Raw genomic sequence first — 16,148 nt, 5'->3', positions numbered from 1 at the left:
ATCTTACTGTTGTCATTGAACACTAAGACCTTCTATTTTGATTATCCTGGATAAATAGCAATTTTGTTTCTCCATTGGTTTCCATTTGCCAAACAGTCATGACAGATGATTAAAGTGGTGGCTGCTGCTTTCAAGAGGTTCTATCAGATTCATCCCTGTTTCCAGTGCAACAGCTGTTGGCAATCTCTCATGGAAAGTCCATCCAGCAGGACTTCCCTATAGTGGCTGGCCAAGGAGTCCTGCTTTGGCTTCCAGGGCTTCCTTCTGCTGAATGTGATATTCCTGAAATGTCACGGATATTCTTCGTGTCATTTTTAGATATTTCTGTAAGCAGTGTTCTGAACAGGTATTCTCTTCAAGTTTTACTTCACTCGTTGTGAAGTCTTTTTTTTTTTTCCTTTTTTTACAGAGACAGAGAGAGAGTCAGAGAGAGGGTTAGACAGGGACAGACAGACAGGAACGGAGAGATGAGAAGCATCAATCATTAGTTTTTCATTGTGCATTGTGACACCTTAGTTGTTCATTGATTGCTTCCTCATATGTGCCTTGACCACAGGCCTTCAGCAGACTGAGTAACCCCTTGCTCGAGCCAGCGACCTTGGGTTCAAGCTGGTGGGCTCTTTTGCTCAAACCAGATGAGCCCGCGCTCAATCTGGCGACCTCGGGGTCTTGAACCTGGGTCCTCTGCATCCCAGTCCGATGCTCTATCCACTGCACCACTGCCTGGTCAGGCTCTTTTTTGTTTGTTTGTTTTTGTTTTTTACAGAGACAAAGAGAGAGTCAGAGAGAGGGATAGACAGGGACAGACAGACAGGAACGGAGAGACGAGAGTGAAGTCTTTAATACAGTCCAAAAAGGAGGTTTCTGTAAGTTTATTGTAGGTTCCAAGAAATTCTTTAAACTGTTTTATCTGGTCAGATTCTGGCATTTGTGCTGCCATCTTCTTTTGGTACGTTTATTAGTCACCTTTTCTGATGCATAATTTTTCTTTCTGTTCTGGAAAAGCAGTTGTCCAACTTTTGCTTGAATGTCTCCAGTGAGGCCTGATTTCTTATTTAAGCCCAGGCTCTCACTTCCAACAACAGTATAAGGACGGGGGGAGGGGGGCTGTGCTGCCAATCGAGTCCGTGGGTGGAGAGTCGGTGTATTACTGCTTTTTAATCCATTCGTCCACTGATGAACACTTGGGCTGTTTCCAGATCTTGGCTATTGTGAACAATGCTGCAATAAACATGGGGGCGCATACTCCTTTTGAATCAGTGATCTGGTGTTCTTAGGATATATTCCTAAAAGTGGGATGGCTGGGTCAAAAGGCAATTCCATTTTTAATTTTTTGAGGACTCTCCATACTGTTTTCCACAGTGGCTGCACCAGTCTACATTCCCACCAGCAGTGCAAGAGGGTTCCCTTTTCTCCACATCTTTGCCAGCACTTATTCTGTGTTATTTTGTTAATGAGCGCCATTCTGACTGATGTGAGGTGGTATCTCATTGTGGTTTTAATTTGCATTTCTCTGATGATTAGTGATGTTGAACATTTTTTCATCTGCATGTTGGCCATCTGTATGTCCTCTTTGGAGAAGTGTCTATTCATTTCCTTTTACATTTTTTGATTGGGTTGTTTACCTTTCTGATGTTGAGTTTTACAAGTTCTTTATAAATTTTGGTTATTAATCTCTTATCAGATGTATTGTTGAATATGTTCTCCCATTGTGTGGTTTGTCTTTTTATTTTGTTTATATCGTCTAGCTGTGCAAAAGCTTTTTAATTTGATATAGTCCCTTATGTTCATCCTGTCCTTTATTTCAATTGCCTGTGGAGATAAATCAGTAAATATATTGCTGCGAGAGATGTTGGGAGAGCTTACTGCCTATGTTTTCTTCTAAGATGCTTATGGTTTCATGGCTTACATTTAAGTCTTTTATCCATTTTGAGTTTATTTTTGTGAATGGTGTAAGTTGGTGATCTAGTTTCATTTTTTTGCGTGTACCTGTCCAATTTTCCCAACACCATTTATTAAAGAGACTGTCTTTACTCAATTGTATGCTCTTATCTCCTTTGTCAAATATCAGTTGTCCATAAAGGTGTGGGTTTATTTCTGGGTTCTCTGTTCTGTTCCATTGATCTATAGGCCTGTTCTTATGCTACAACCAAGCTGTTTTGAGTACAATGGCCTTGTAGTGTGACTTGATATCAGGAAGTATGATACCACCCACTTTATTCTTCTTTTTTCAAGATTGCTGAGGCTATTTGTGTTCTTTTTTGGTTCCATATAAATTTTTGGATTATTTGTTCTATACCTTTGAAGTATGCCATTGGCATTTTAATAGAAATTACATTGAATTTATAAATTGCTTTGGGTAATATAGACATTTTAATGATGTTTATTCTTCCTATCCATGAACATGGTATATGCTTCCACTTGTTTGTATCTTCCTTGATTTCTTTTATCAATGTTTTATAATTTTCTGAGTATAAGTCTTTAACCACCTTGGTTAAATTTATTTGTAGGTACTTAATTTTGTTGCAATTGAAGGAGATTGTTTTCTTAATTTCTCTTTCAGGCAGTTTATTGTTGGTGTGTAAAAATGCCTCTGATTTCTGAATATTAATTTTATATCCTGCCACCTTGCCAAATTTATTTATCAGGTCTAGTAGTTTTTTGACTGAGACTTTAGGCTTTTCTATGTACAGTATCATGTCATCAGCAAATAATGATGGTTTTACTTTTTCGTTTTCAATTTGGATGCCTTTTATTTCTTCTTCTTGTCTGATTGCTGTGGCTAGGACTTTCAGAGCTATGTTGAATGAGAGTGATGAAAGGGGGCACCCCTACCTTGTTCCAGATCTTAAGGGGATTCTTTTTAATTTTTCCCCATTGAATATGATGTTGGCCATGGGTTTGTCATAGATGGCCTTTATCATGTTGAGGTATGTTCCCTGTATCCCCACTTTGCTGAGAGTTTTAATCATAAGGGGGTGCTGGATTTTATCAAGTGCTTTTTCTGCATCTATTCATATTATCGTGTGATTTTTCTCCTTCCTTTTGTTTATGTGATGAATCACATTGACTGACTTGCAAATATTGTACCAGCCTTGCCGCCCCAGAATAAATCCCCCTTGATCATGTATTATTTTTTTCATGTATTCCTTGATCTGGTTTGCTAATATTTGTTGAGAATTTTAGCATCTAAGTTCTTCAGGGATATTGGCCTATAGCAGTGGTCAGCAAACTCATTAGTCATCAGAGCCAAATATCAACAGTACAACAATTGAAATTTCTTTTGAGAGCCAAATTTTTTAAACTTAAACTATATAGGTAGGTACATTCCTTATCAGGGTAGTGCCCGCACATGGTATTTTGTGGAAGAGCCACACTCAAGGGGCCAAAGAGCTGCATGTGGCTCACGAGCTGCAGTTTGCTGACCAGAGGCCTATTGTTTTCTTTCTTTGTAGTGTCTTTACCTGGTTCTGGAATGAGAATTATTCTCACCTCATAAAAGGAGCTTAGAAGTCTTCCCTCTTCTTGAATTTTTTGAAATAGCTTAAAAAGGATAGGAGTTAGTTCTTCTTTGAATATTTGTTAGAATTTTTCTGTGAAGCCATCTGGTCCAGGGCTTTTGTTTGTTGGGAGTTTTTTGATAACTGTTTCAATCTCATTTGTTGTAATCAGTCTGTTTAAGTTTTCTGATTCTTCCAGATTGATTTTTGAATGATTATATGTTTCAAGGAATTTGTCCATCTCACTTAGATTGTCTAATTTTTTGGCATACAGTCCTTATAGTATTTTCTTACAATCCTTTGTATTTCTGCTCTGTCAGTTGTTATTTCTCCACTCTCATTTCTAATTTTATTTAATTGAGTCCTCTCTCTGTTTTTCTTGGTGAGTCTGATTAAAGGTTCATCAATCTTATTTACTTTTCAAAGAACCAGATCTTAGTTTCATTGATCTTCTGTATTGTTTTTTGAGCCTGTATGCCATTTATTTCTGCTCTGACCTTTAGTATTTCCTTCCATCTACTTCCCCTGGGCTTTACCTACTGTTCTTTCTCTAGTTCTTTTAGATGCAGGGTTAAGTTGTTTATTTGAGCCTTTTCTTGTTTCTTAAGGTATGCCTGTAATGCTTTGAACTTCCCTCTCAGGACTGCTTTTGCTGTATCCCATAAATTTTAGTTTGCTGTATGTTCATTTTAATTTGTTTCAAGGAAATTTTTGATTTATTCTTTGATCTCATTGTTAACCCATTCATACTTTAATAACAATGCTATTTAGTTTCCAAGTGTTTGAATGTTTTTCAGTTCTTCTATTGTAGTTGATTTCTAGTTTCATACCATTGTGATCAGAGAAGATGCTTGATATGATTTTAATCTTCTTAAATTTTTTGAGATTCATTTTGTGTCCTAACATATGGTCTATCCTAGAGAATGTACCATTAGCACTTGAAAAGAATGTATATTATACTGCTGCTTTAGGGTGAAAGGTTCTGGGGATATCTATTAAATCTAGTTGATCTAGTGTCTCCATTAAGGCTGCAGTTTCTTTGTTAATTTTCTTTCCTGAGATCTATCCATTGATGTTAGTGGGGTATTGAAATCCCCTACTATTATAGTATTGCTGTTGATCTTGTCCTTTATGTTCATCAAAATCTGCTTTATATATTTAGGTACTCCTATATTAGGCGCATAGACATTTATAATGGTTATATCTTCCTGTTGGATTGCTCTCTTTATCATTATGTAGTGACCTTTTCTATCCCTTACTATTGCCTTTGTTTTAAAGTCTATTTTGTCAGATAGAAGTATTGCTACCCCAACTTTTTTTTTTCATTTCAATTTGCATGAAATATTTTTTCCATTCCTTCACTTTCAGTCTATGTGTATCTTTTGTTCTGACATGCATCTCTGGTAGAGAGCATATGTATGGGTCCTAGTTTCTTATTCATGCAGCTACCCTATGTCTTTTGATTGGAGCATTTCATCCATTTACATTTAAGGTTATTATTGATATGTAGTTGTTTATTGTCATTTTATTTTTTAAATTTACATTCCTCATTTTCTAGATTTTTTTCCCATTTGTTCTGTTTACAACAGGCCCCTTAACATTTCTTGTAGCATTGGTTTGGTTGTAATGAATTCTGTGAGGTTTTGTTTTTTTTTTGTTTGTTTGTTTGTTTTTGTCTGAGAAGCTTTCTATTTCTCCTTCAATTTTAAACAATAGCCTTGCTGGATAAAGAAGTCTTGGTTGAAGGCTCTTGTTTTGCATTACTATGAATATTTTTTGCCATTCCTTTCTGGCCTCAAGTGTTTCCATTGAAAAGTTGGATGTCATCCTTATGGGGGCTCCTTTGTAGGTGATTGACTGCTTTTCTGTTGCAGCTTTTAGTATTCTTTGTATTTTAGTTAAGAGATTTTTTATCTCTTATCTTTGGTATTTTAATTATGATGTGTGTTGGTGTAGGTCTTTTTGGGTTCCTCTTTAATGGGATTCTCTGTGCTTCTTGAACTTGTGTGACTTTTTCCTTCATTAATTTAGGGATGTTTTCAGCTATGATTTTTTCAATCAAGTTCTCTATCCCTTGTTCTTTCTCTTCTCCTTCAGGAATCCCTATGATGTGGATGTTGTTTCTCTTCATGTTCTCACAGAGTTCTCTTAGAGTTTCCTCAGATTTTAGAGCCTCTCTCTCTCTCTCTCTCTTTTTTTTTTTTTTGCTTCTGTGCTTCCATGCTTTCATTTATCTTGTCCTCTAAATTGATTATTTGATTGTTTGCTTCATCTAGCATGCTATTAATTCCTTCTAGATCAGTCAAGATTTCTGATATTGTATTTGTCATTTTGACTTTTTTTTTTATGATTTCAATGTCCTTTTTTATGCTTGCTCTCTCCTTATTTAGGTGCTCATTATGTCCATCCATTGTTACTCTAAGATCCTTGAGCATCCTAAAAATCATTGTATTAAACTCTGCATCTGGTATTTTGGTTACATCCATCTCATTCAGTTCTTTTTCTGGAGATTTCTCTTGTTAATTCATTTGGGTGGCATTTCTCTGTCTTCCCATTTTGTCTGTGTATTAGGTAGTGCTGTCTGACTTTGAAATTTTTGTGTGGTCTTTATGAAGAATATGGGCTCAGTGGTACTGTCCTCCAGGCCACTTGTTTTCTTTGTTCTAGTAATGCTTCTTGAGGATAGTATTTTCCCTCTTGTTGTATGTGAGTATTAGATGCAGTTGGTCTTTTCATGGGTATGTTATCCCTTTAGGCTGGTTGGCTCTAAGGGTGAACCTTGATTATGTGTATTACACACTGTGCAATGGCTGTACTGTTGGGCATATTTATTCTCCATAGTATCTGGTGCCTGCTAGACTCCACCTTTGGGTGTGCTGCTTGTGTAGGTAGTTGAGTCTAGAGTTGGTGCTGTCTGCCACCCACTACCAGTAGTGTTGGCTCTAGTTTTTCTTGGGTTGGCATCAGCAGTTATTTGTAACTCACTGTGGGCTACCAATCTGCAGCTACTATACTTTTCACTGTTTGTGTCTGCGTTTTCTGTGTTTGGATACTGTGAGAGGGGCTAACCTTTATATAAGGATCCGTTTCCTCCTGCTTAGAGATGACGACAGCTCTGTAAAAGCCCCAAGCTCTGTAAGATTTGTCTCCACTTTTCAGCTTCTCTTCCTCCTCTTTAGCTGCCTGGTCTTTCCACAGAGTAAAACTGTAGTGTGGGCTCAGATTGACCTCACCCAACCAACCCGTCTACAGGTTGTACACTTGATGGGTTAGGATGCTGAAGTTGTGAAAACAATGTCTGTGGGACCCCCTACTTCAGGAGCCTCTTGGTCAGGGGCTCAGTACAGGGAATGTGGCCCTTACTCCAGAGATTTATCCCTCAGTCACTGCTGGGTACTCAAATTTTATTTCTCCCCAACAAGGTGAGCAGTAGATTCAGACCGAGTGGAGCCAACAGTCTCCTCTGCAGAAATTCTTTCGGCTGGTGAGACCCCAGTCTCAGGGAGGAAGACTGAGAGAGGAGAGTCCTTTCCTGGGTCTGACTGTGCCTCTCCTGAAGGTGGCTAAGCCCCTCGACCAGATCCAAAAATAGACTCACAGAGACCCACACTTTAAATGTCCATGCTCCAAGCCTCTCTCCCTTCCCCCTGTGGAATCTAGCCTAGTGGGGCAGAATATCCCATGCTTAGGCCAGCTGACTGTGAAGCTCCACCCTATCCAATGCACATGAGCCATTGTGCTGGTGCTGATCATGGAGAGTGGAACTTGCCTCAACTGGGCCTGGCGTGAGGAGCTTTTCCTTAAGATACCACTCTAGCAAGGGTTGTTAGGTCCTGAACTGATGGTTTCTGCAGCTGGCCCCTGGATGTGCCAGCCCTGGGCCTCCCTAGGAGCCCAGCGTGGACCAGTGGGAGACACTGCCCATAACTGGCCCTCAGCAATCTTCTTGGAGCTATAAGCAATTAAGAGTTTGTGGCTGCCTCTGCTGGACCCGGGTGTACATGGAAATACCAGCTGCACAGCTAGGGTGGCTTTTACCCACTCAGGTTCTGGGGGAAATGGCCAAGTGTCCCTGAGTCTCGCCTCCTGCAGCCTCTGTCTGCTGGCTGTTTGTTAGGCTCAGCCACTGAAAAAGTTTCTGCTAGAGTCTAGAGCCTGAGGCAATTCAGCAATTAGGAAGGGTGGTGGGTTGGCTCTGACTCTTGGCCCCAAGTGTCAGTCTGTCCATATTTTTTTTAAAGACTTCAGTAGAGTGTGGGCCCAGGAATCTAGTGGGAATGGCCTCTGAGACTCAGAGGTGTGGTCTGCCTGTTTTTTGGACAGATTCAACTGAGTCTTTGGTGAGGTGGAAGCATCAATCATAGACTCAGGAGAGTGTGGCGGTGGGGGGGGGGGGGGCTCTGGTCTCAACACCAGAAAACTGAGTCACTGACGTGTACCCTGCTTCCTGGACTCTCAGAACGACCTGTCACCATCCCTGGGTAGGGAAGACTCCCGAGGGTGAAGCAGTTGCTTTTCCCCAGGCTGATTGTCACTCAGAGGGGATTGCTCCACCCAGGAAAGTGGCGACTGCAGTACTGAAGAATGATTCAGCACAGGGCTTCAGGTGGCCGTCCCCCAGTGTCTCTCTCTGGGCCTCCAACTTTACATTCTCCTCCTGCAACTCCAGTCCTCTCAGCTCTCTCCTTCCAGAGCCCTGGGTAAGTGGCTGTGAATGAGGTTTTCTGCATGGGCCCTTTAAAATGGAATCTGCATCCAAGAGGTGTGTCTCTTTCTTGTGGATAGAATCCTGGCTCTTTTCACAGCTAAATGCTGTCTGGGTGCCTCTTCTAGTCTCTGGGGCTCTAAGCTGGGGCTCTGGTCCAGGGGATGAGCACCCACACCTCTCTGGGTAACCCACACCTGCATGAGAGTCCCTCCAGGACCCTCAGCTGCCGCTCACTCCTGGGAGCGGGGCAGCCCTTTTCATAACTCTGCCCTTCCTACCAGTCTCAGTGTGGCTTCTTCAGTGATCCTTGATTATAGATTCCTCTTAGTTTAGTCCAAAGTTGGTTTTTCAAGATGATTGTTCTTAAATTAAGTTGTAATCCAATTTGGTCCTGGGAGGTGGCAGTTGGAACATTTGCCTACTCCATTGCCATCTTTCGTCCCCCAAGGAAATTTTTTATTTCTTCCTTGATCTCATTGTTAACCCATTGTTATTTAATTACATACTATTTAGCCTCTAAGTATTTGAATGCTTTTTCAGTTTTTCTATTATAGTTGATTTCTAGTTTCATGCAATTGTGATCAGAAAAGATGCTTGATATGATTTCAATATTCTTAAATTTACTGAGACTTGTTTTGTGTCCTAACATGTAGTCTATCCTAGAGAATGTATCATGAGCACTTGAAAAGAATGTATATTATACTGCTGCTTTAGGGTGAAAGATTCTGAAGATACCAATTAAATCTAATTGATCTAGTGTGTCATTTAAGGCCACTGTGCCTTTTTTAATTTCCTGTCTGGAGGATCTATCCATTGATGTTAGTGGGGTATTGAAATCCCCTATTATTATAATATTACTGTTGATTTCATCCTTTATATCCATCGAAGTCTGCTTTATATATTTAGGTGCTCCTATATTAGGTGCATAGATATTTATAATGGTTATATCTTCCTGTTGGATTGTTCCCTTTACCATTTTATGTAGTGACCTTCTTTATCCCTTACTATAGCCTTTGTTTTAAACTCTCTTTTGTCAGATATAAGTATTGCTACCCCAGCTTTATTTCATTTCCATTTGCATGAAATATTTTTTTCCATCCCTTCACTTTCAGTCTATGTGTATCTTTTGTTCTAAGGTGGGTCTCTTGTAGATAGCATATATACAGGTCCTGTTTTCTTATCTACACAGCTACCCTATGTCTTTTGATTGGAGCATTTAATCCATTTATATTTAAGGTTATTATTGATATGTACTTATTTATTATTACTTTATTCTTTAAGCCTACAATCCTCTTTCTCTTGATTTTTTTCTTTTGCTTTTTTTTAATTTTTTTATAGCAGGCCCCTTAACATTTCTCGCAGTATGATTTGGTTGTAATGAATTCCTTGAGTCTTTTTTTTCTGGAAAGCTTTTTATTTCTCCTTAAATTTTAAATGATAGCCTTGCTGGATAAAGTAGTCTTGGTTGTAGGTTCTTGTTCTTCATTACTTTGAATATTTCTTGCCAATCCCTTTTGGCCTCAAGTATTTCTGTTGAGAAGTCAGATGTCATCCTTATGGTGCTCCTCTGTATGTAATTAACTGCTTTTCTCTTGGCGCTTTTAGTATTGTTTCTTTGTCTCTTAACTTTGGCGTTTCAATTATGATATGTCTTGGTGTAGGCCTCCTTGGGTATCTTTTTAATGGGACTTTCTGTGCTTTTTGAACTTCTGTGACTCTTTCCTTCATCAATTTAGGAAAGCCTTCAGCAATAATCTCTTCAAATAGGTTCTCTATTCCTTGTTCGTTCTTGTCTCCTTCAGGAACCCCTATGATGCGGATGTTGTTTCTCTTCATGTCACAGAGCTCTCTTAGAGTTTCCTCAGTCATTTTGCTCCTCTTTTCTTTTTGCAGCTCTGCTTCTGTGTTTACTACGTTTATCTTGTCCTCTAAATTGCTGACTTGATCCCCTGTTTCATACAACCTACTGTTGATTCCTTCTAGTGCAGTCTTCATTTCTGATATTGTATTTGTCATTTCTGACTTGTTCTTTTTTATGATTTCAATGTCCTTTATTATGCTTGCTATGTGATCATCCATTGTTGTTTTAAGATCCTTGAGCACCCGAAAAATCATTATTTTAAACACTGTGTCAGTTAGTTTGGTTACTTCCATTTTATTTAGTTCTTTTTCTTGGTATTTCTTTTGTTGATTCATTTGAGTCATATTTGCTCACTTTGTGTATTAGGTAGTACTGTCTGACTTTGAAATTTATTGTGGTATCTTTATGAGGAAGATGGGCTCAGTGGTATGGAGCCCACTTTAGGCCACATGAGTTTCTTGCTCTAGGAATGCTTCTTGAAGGTTGTATTTACCCTCCTGTTGTATGTGAGTATTGAACGCAGTTGGTCCTTTCGTGGGTATGGTTATTCCTTCAGGCTGGCTAGCTCTAAGGCTCAACTTTGATAATGTGTATTAGACACTGTGCAGTATCTGTCCTGAAGGGTGTATTTATTCTCAGTGTCTAGTGCTTGCTGAATTCCTCTTTTGTGCATGATGCTTGTGTAGTTAGCTGAGTGTAGGGTTGGTGCTGTCTGCTACTGACTACAGGTTGTGTAGGTTTTAGGTCTTCTTGGGTAGGCATCAGCTGTTGTTTGTAACCTACCATGGGCTACCTGTCTGGATCTACTGCTCTGTTCACTGTTTGTGTCTGTGTTTCCTGTGCCTGGGTACTGTGGGAGGGGCCAACATGTGTATAAGAATCAGCTTCCTCCTGCTTAGAGATGACAGCAGCTCTGTAAAAGGCCCAAGCTCCGTAAGATTTGCATCCACTTTTCAGCTTCCCCTCCTCCTCTTGAAGCTGCCTGGTCTTCCCACGGAGTCTTCTGTAGAAAGACTGTGGTATGGGCTCAGACTGGCCTCACTCCACCAAGCCCTCTACAGGTTGCAAGCTTGATGAGTTAGGGCAGCACAAGTTGGGAATACAATGTTAGTGGGACCCCCTACTTCAGGGGTCTCTTGGTCAGGATCTCAGTACGGTGAAAGAGGCCCCTACTCCAGAGCCTAATTCCTCAACCACTGCTGGATACTCCAATTCTATTTCTCCCCAACAAGGTGAGCAGCAGGTTCAGATTGGTTGAAACTGACAGTATCCTCTGCTGAAGTTCTTCTAGCTGGGGAGCCCTGGTCTCAGGGAAGAAGGCTGAGAGAGTCCCCTACTGGGGCTGACTGTGCCCCCCACCCCCAGAAAGTGGCTACGGTCCTTCACCAGACCCAACAATAGGCTCGTGGGGACCCATACTTCAAATGTTCATGCTTTAAGCCTCTCTCCTTTCCCCCTATGGAATCTAGCCCAGCACGGCTGGATATCCAGCACCCAGGCCAGCTGACTGAAACTCTACTCTGTCCAATGCACATAAGCTGCCGTGCCGGTGCTGATCAGAGAGTGAACTCGCCTCAGCTGGGCCTAATGTCTGATGAGCCCTCTCTTAGGACACACTGCCAGCAAGGGTCGTTAGGTCCTGAACCTATGCTCTCCATAGCTGGCCACTGGATGTGCTGGCCCTGGACATTCCTGGAGGGAACTCAGCACAGACCAGTGGGGACACTACCTGTGACTGGCCCTCAGCAACCTTCTTGGAGCTACAGGCAATCCAGAGTTTGTGGCTGCCTTTGCTGGGCCCAGCTGCACATGGAAATACCAAGCCTTGCATGTAGGCTGGCTTTTACCCTCACTAGGCCTGGCGGAAGATCCACAAAAGGCCAAGGTTCCCTGAGTCTCACCTCCTGCAGCCTCTCTCTGCTGGCTGCTTGTCAGGCTCAGCCACTGAAAAAACCTCTGATGGAGTCTAGAGTCTGGGGCAATTCAGGGATCAGGAAGGGTGGTGGGTGTGGCTCTCACACCTTGGCCCTAGATGTCAGTCTGTCCAAACTGGTTTCACAGACCTCAGTAGAGTGTGGCCTCTGACACCCAGAGATGTGGTCTGCCCACAGACCTGACAGCTTCAATTGAGTTTCCCGTGAGGCAGAAGCACCAGTCATAGACTGGAGCATGTGGGGAAAATCTCCGGCTTCTGTGCCAGAAAACGGAGTCACTGACATGCCCCCTGCTTCCTGGATGACTTCTCAGAATGGCCTAGTTTCCATAGAGTGGGGTAGGAGAAATTCCCAAGGGGGGGGCATTTGTCTTCTCCCAGGCTGATGCCACTCAGAGGGGACTGCTACACCGAAGAAATATGGCGACTGCAGTATTGGAGAATGCCTCAGCACAGGGGTTCCGGTAGCTGACCCTACAGTGCCTCTCCCTGAACTTCCAACTTCACATTCTTCTCAGCAACTCTAGTCCTCTAAGCTCTCCCCTTCCAGAACCCAGGCTGTGAACAAGATTTTCTGCGCTGGCCCTTTAAGATGGAGCCTGCGTCTCTGAGAGCTCCCGTCTCTTTCTTGCAGGCAGAAACTTTGGCTCTTTTCACCTCCAAATGCTGTATGGGCACCTCTTCTAGGCTCGGGGCTCTAAGCTGGGGCACTGGTCCTGGGGCTGAGGACCCTCCCCTCTCAGGGAAACCCTCTCCACAGTGAGAGTCCCTCCAAACCCTCAGTGTCCTCTCATTCCTGGGAGTGGGGCAGCCCTTTCCATGACTCTGCCCTTCCTATCAGTCTCGCTGTGGCTTCTGTGATCCTTGGTTATAGACTCCTCTTCATTTAGTCCAGAGTTGGTTTTTCAAGATGATTGTTCTTAAATTAAGTTGTAATCCCATTTTGTCCTGGGTGGTGGTAGTTGTAATGTCTACCTACTCCATTGTCATCTTGGAATCCTCTTTATTTTTTTAAAAAATTAAATTTATTGGGCTGACACTGGTTAATAAAATTAAACAGGTTGCAGGTGTATATTTCAACGATACATGACCTGTATTGTGTGCCCACCATCCAAAGTCAGATCATCTTCTGTCACCATATAGTGACCCCTTTACTCTTTACTAACCCCCTTCCCTCCAGAAAGCACGATGCTGTTGTCTGTGTCTGTGAGTTTCATTTTATATCCCACATATGAGTGAAAGCAAATGGTTTTTTGTTTTTTTCTGACTGACTTATTTTGCTTTCTATAAAATTCTCAAGGTCCATCCATGTTGTCACAATTGGCAGTAGTGCATCATTTCTTATTGCTGAATAGTATTCTATTGTGTATATATATGTACCACATCTTCTTTATCCAGTCTTCTATCAGTGGACTCACTGGTTGTTTCTATGTCTTGGCCACTGTGAATAATACCACAATGAACGTAGGGGTGCATATATCTTTGAGAATAAGTGTTTTCAAATTTTTTAGGTAGATACCCAGAAGAGGGATTGATGGGTCATATGATAATTCTATTCTTAATTTTTTTTTTTTTTTTTTTTGTATTTTTCTGAAGCTGGAAATGGGGAGAGACAGTCAGACAGACTCCCGCATGCACCCGACTGGGATCCACCTGGCACGCTCACCAGGGGGCGACGCTCTGCCCACCAGGGGGCGATGCTCTGCCCCTCCGGGGCGTCGCTCTGCCGCAACCAGAGTCACTCCAGTGCCTGGGGCAGAGGCCAAGGAGCCATCCCCAGCGCCCGGGCCATCTTTGCTCCAATGGAGCTTTGGCTGCGGGAGGGGAAGAGAGAGACAGAGAGGAAGGAGGGGGGGGGTGGAGAAGCAAATGGGCGCTTCTCCTATGTGCCCTGGCCGGGAATCGAACCCAGGTCCCCCGCACACCAGGCCGACGCTCTACCGCTGAGCCAACCGGCCAAGGCCTATTCTTAATTTTTTGAGGAACCTCCATACTGTTTTCTGTAGTGGCTGTACCAATTTACATTCCCACCAGCAGTGAGTAAGGGTTCCTTTTTCTCTGCAGCCTCTCCAACATTTGCTATTACCTGTCTTGTTGATAACAGCCAGTATAACAGGTGTGAGGTGGTATCTCATTGTAGTTTTGATTTGCATTTCCCTAATAGCTAGTGAAGTTGAACAACTTTTCATATATCTGTTGGCCATTTATATATCTTTTTGGAAGAAATATCTTTTCAGGACCTCTGCCCATTTTTTAATTATATTGTTTGTTTGGTGTTGAGTTGTATGAGTTCTTAATATATTTTGGATATTAATCCCTTGACAGAGCTGTTGTTTGCAAATATCTTCTCCCATTTGATTGGCTGCCTTTTTGTTTTGTTGTCAATTTCTTTTGCTGTGCAGAAGCTTTTTAGTTTGATATAGTCCCATTCATTTATTTTTGCCTTTACTTCCCTTGCCTTTGGGGTCAAATTCATTAAGTTTTCTCTAAGACCAAGGTTTAGAAGTTTAGTACCTATGTTTTTTTCTATATAATTTATTGTTTCAGATCTTATATTTAGACTTTTGATCCATTTTGAATTAATTTTTGTTCATGGGGACAAACTGTTGTCTAGTTTCATTTTTGCCTGTGGCTTTCTAATTTTCCCAGAACTATTTATTGAAGAGGCTTTTGTTTCTCCATTGTGTGTGTAGCCTATATAAGGCTACAGGTACCTTCCCTTCTGGTGGTTTTGTGGATAGCTTGTCTACTCCTGTGAGGGGTAGTTTTCCTGTTCACTCACCCACCTCCCCCAAATCTGCCACTGTCCATGTAACGTTGATGGGCTGCTCCAAATAGAGGCCCAAGATAGCCACCAGTGACCCCCAAAAGGCAGATGAGGCACTACAAAAATAAGGTCCCTCATCCCTGCCATAAACACTTCCTCACCTGGCTCACAGGACACAGGTTGAAAGCAGCATTCTTCATACCTAGTTCCCAGGGGACCTGCTGCAAGACTCTGATAAACGGGAATGGCACAATGCCTTTCGGCTCCATGGTGTTTCAGTGGTCTGCGTGAGCCAGGGTGGAACTGCCTGACCTCAGCCACTGGCATTACACCTCCTCAAACTTCTGATCCTGACTTTTATTTCTAAAATGAAGTAGTGGTTTAGATAACCTGCACGGACCTTTCCAACTCTCATGTCACAGTCCCCCATTTCTACCTCCCAAGGTTACACCAAAGCAGCTTCATTGGTCTCATCCATCTGCCTTTATTTTCTCTAAGATTCAGCAGCCTTGTAGAGGGTGGTGGGAAGTAAGAAATGGGCCAGGTGGAGGGGACAGTGAGGGCAGAAGTAAACCTTGAGGTTAGCTGTCATGATCGACGGCCCACTTTCTGACCTCAAGGGTTCCGTGGCCAGCATGCCGGAAGGATGTTTGCCCGGCAAGTTCAGCCTACCTTTCGCCAGTCAGAGCTGCTTCTGTTGCCTTTCCTCCTGAGTGGGGTGGAACCAAAACTTCTAACAAAAGAAATCAACCCCATGATTTTTTAAATGATGAGCTGGCATCAGCAAATAGTTCTACTGGGAAGTGGCCACATGGGGTCACTGCACACACAAGAATGAAGGACACCAGCTGGAGGTCTGTCTCCGTGTCTTGGATTTGAGAAAGGAGTTGCCTGCGGATGCGATGGAAAACATTCTTTTTCTGCAAAGCTGAGCTGCCGGGACACCGCTGAGTCCTCCCTGCAGTCAAGGGGGCAGAGCCTTGGTAGATAGAGCCTTTCCGCTAGAAAACAGGCTGCTGGAAATTACTGCTAGATAGACTTTTCATTGTAATAGAATTTTGGAATTCTTATGTAATCTTTTTTGGTTCACAGCTGACAAAAACTATAGAACCTCTCCGTGAAAAGGTCAACTACTCAATATAGTAAATCAAGGCCAAAGCCTGTGCTCACAGGGTCCCGATGGTGAGTGAGGGTCTGGCTTCCCCTGCAACTAGACGGCCAGGCAGCATGTGGATGGGGAGGAGCTGCTGTGCTACAGACATGGGCTTGAATCCTTGCTGAGTGGTGAGCTTGGATGAGCTGCTGCACTTTGTGGAGCCTTGATTTTCTTTTTCTTTTTTGTGTGTGTGACAGATTCAGAGAGAGTCAGAGAGAGGGAC

The 16,148-nt window shown here is 42.3% G+C and overlaps 1 protein-coding gene across 1 annotated transcript; it reads right to left on the bottom strand.

Annotated features, from left to right (window-relative positions):
- Window positions 1-216: 216 nt before the first annotated feature.
- Window positions 217-1,108, bottom strand: LOC136398415 (mitochondrial import inner membrane translocase subunit Tim9-like). Its single transcript, XM_066372695.1, has 3 exons — window positions 827-1,108; window positions 661-684; window positions 217-282 (listed from the first exon to the last, which is right to left on the bottom strand). Exons 1-3 carry the CDS (start codon window positions 938-940, stop codon window positions 217-219), a joined length of 204 nt encoding a protein of 67 aa, XP_066228792.1. The 5' UTR covers window positions 941-1,108.
- Between the last annotated feature and the right edge of the window lie 15,040 nt (window positions 1,109-16,148).

Source organism: Saccopteryx leptura, chromosome 3 (assembly GCF_036850995.1).
Source record: "Saccopteryx leptura isolate mSacLep1 chromosome 3, mSacLep1_pri_phased_curated, whole genome shotgun sequence".
NCBI classification, from domain to species: domain Eukaryota; kingdom Metazoa; phylum Chordata; class Mammalia; order Chiroptera; family Emballonuridae; genus Saccopteryx; species Saccopteryx leptura.
Note: the sequence above shows the minus strand (reverse complement) of the source record. Positions and strands in the feature narration are given on the sequence as shown.

Bases quoted from the DNA above. Each gene is read 5' to 3' on its own strand.
- LOC136398415 (XM_066372695.1), bottom strand. From the start codon at position 940: ATGGCAGCACAAATGCCAGAATCTGACCAGATAAAACAGTTTAAAGAA. The intron at 685-826 runs GTCTCTCCGTTC...ACTGGGATGCAG, and splicing joins GTATTAAAGACTTCACTCTC to AGGACCCAGGTTCAAGACCC. The intron at 283-660 runs GTCGCCAGATTG...GTGACATTTCAG, and splicing joins CCCAGGTTCAAGACCCCGAG to GAATATCACATTCAGCAGAA.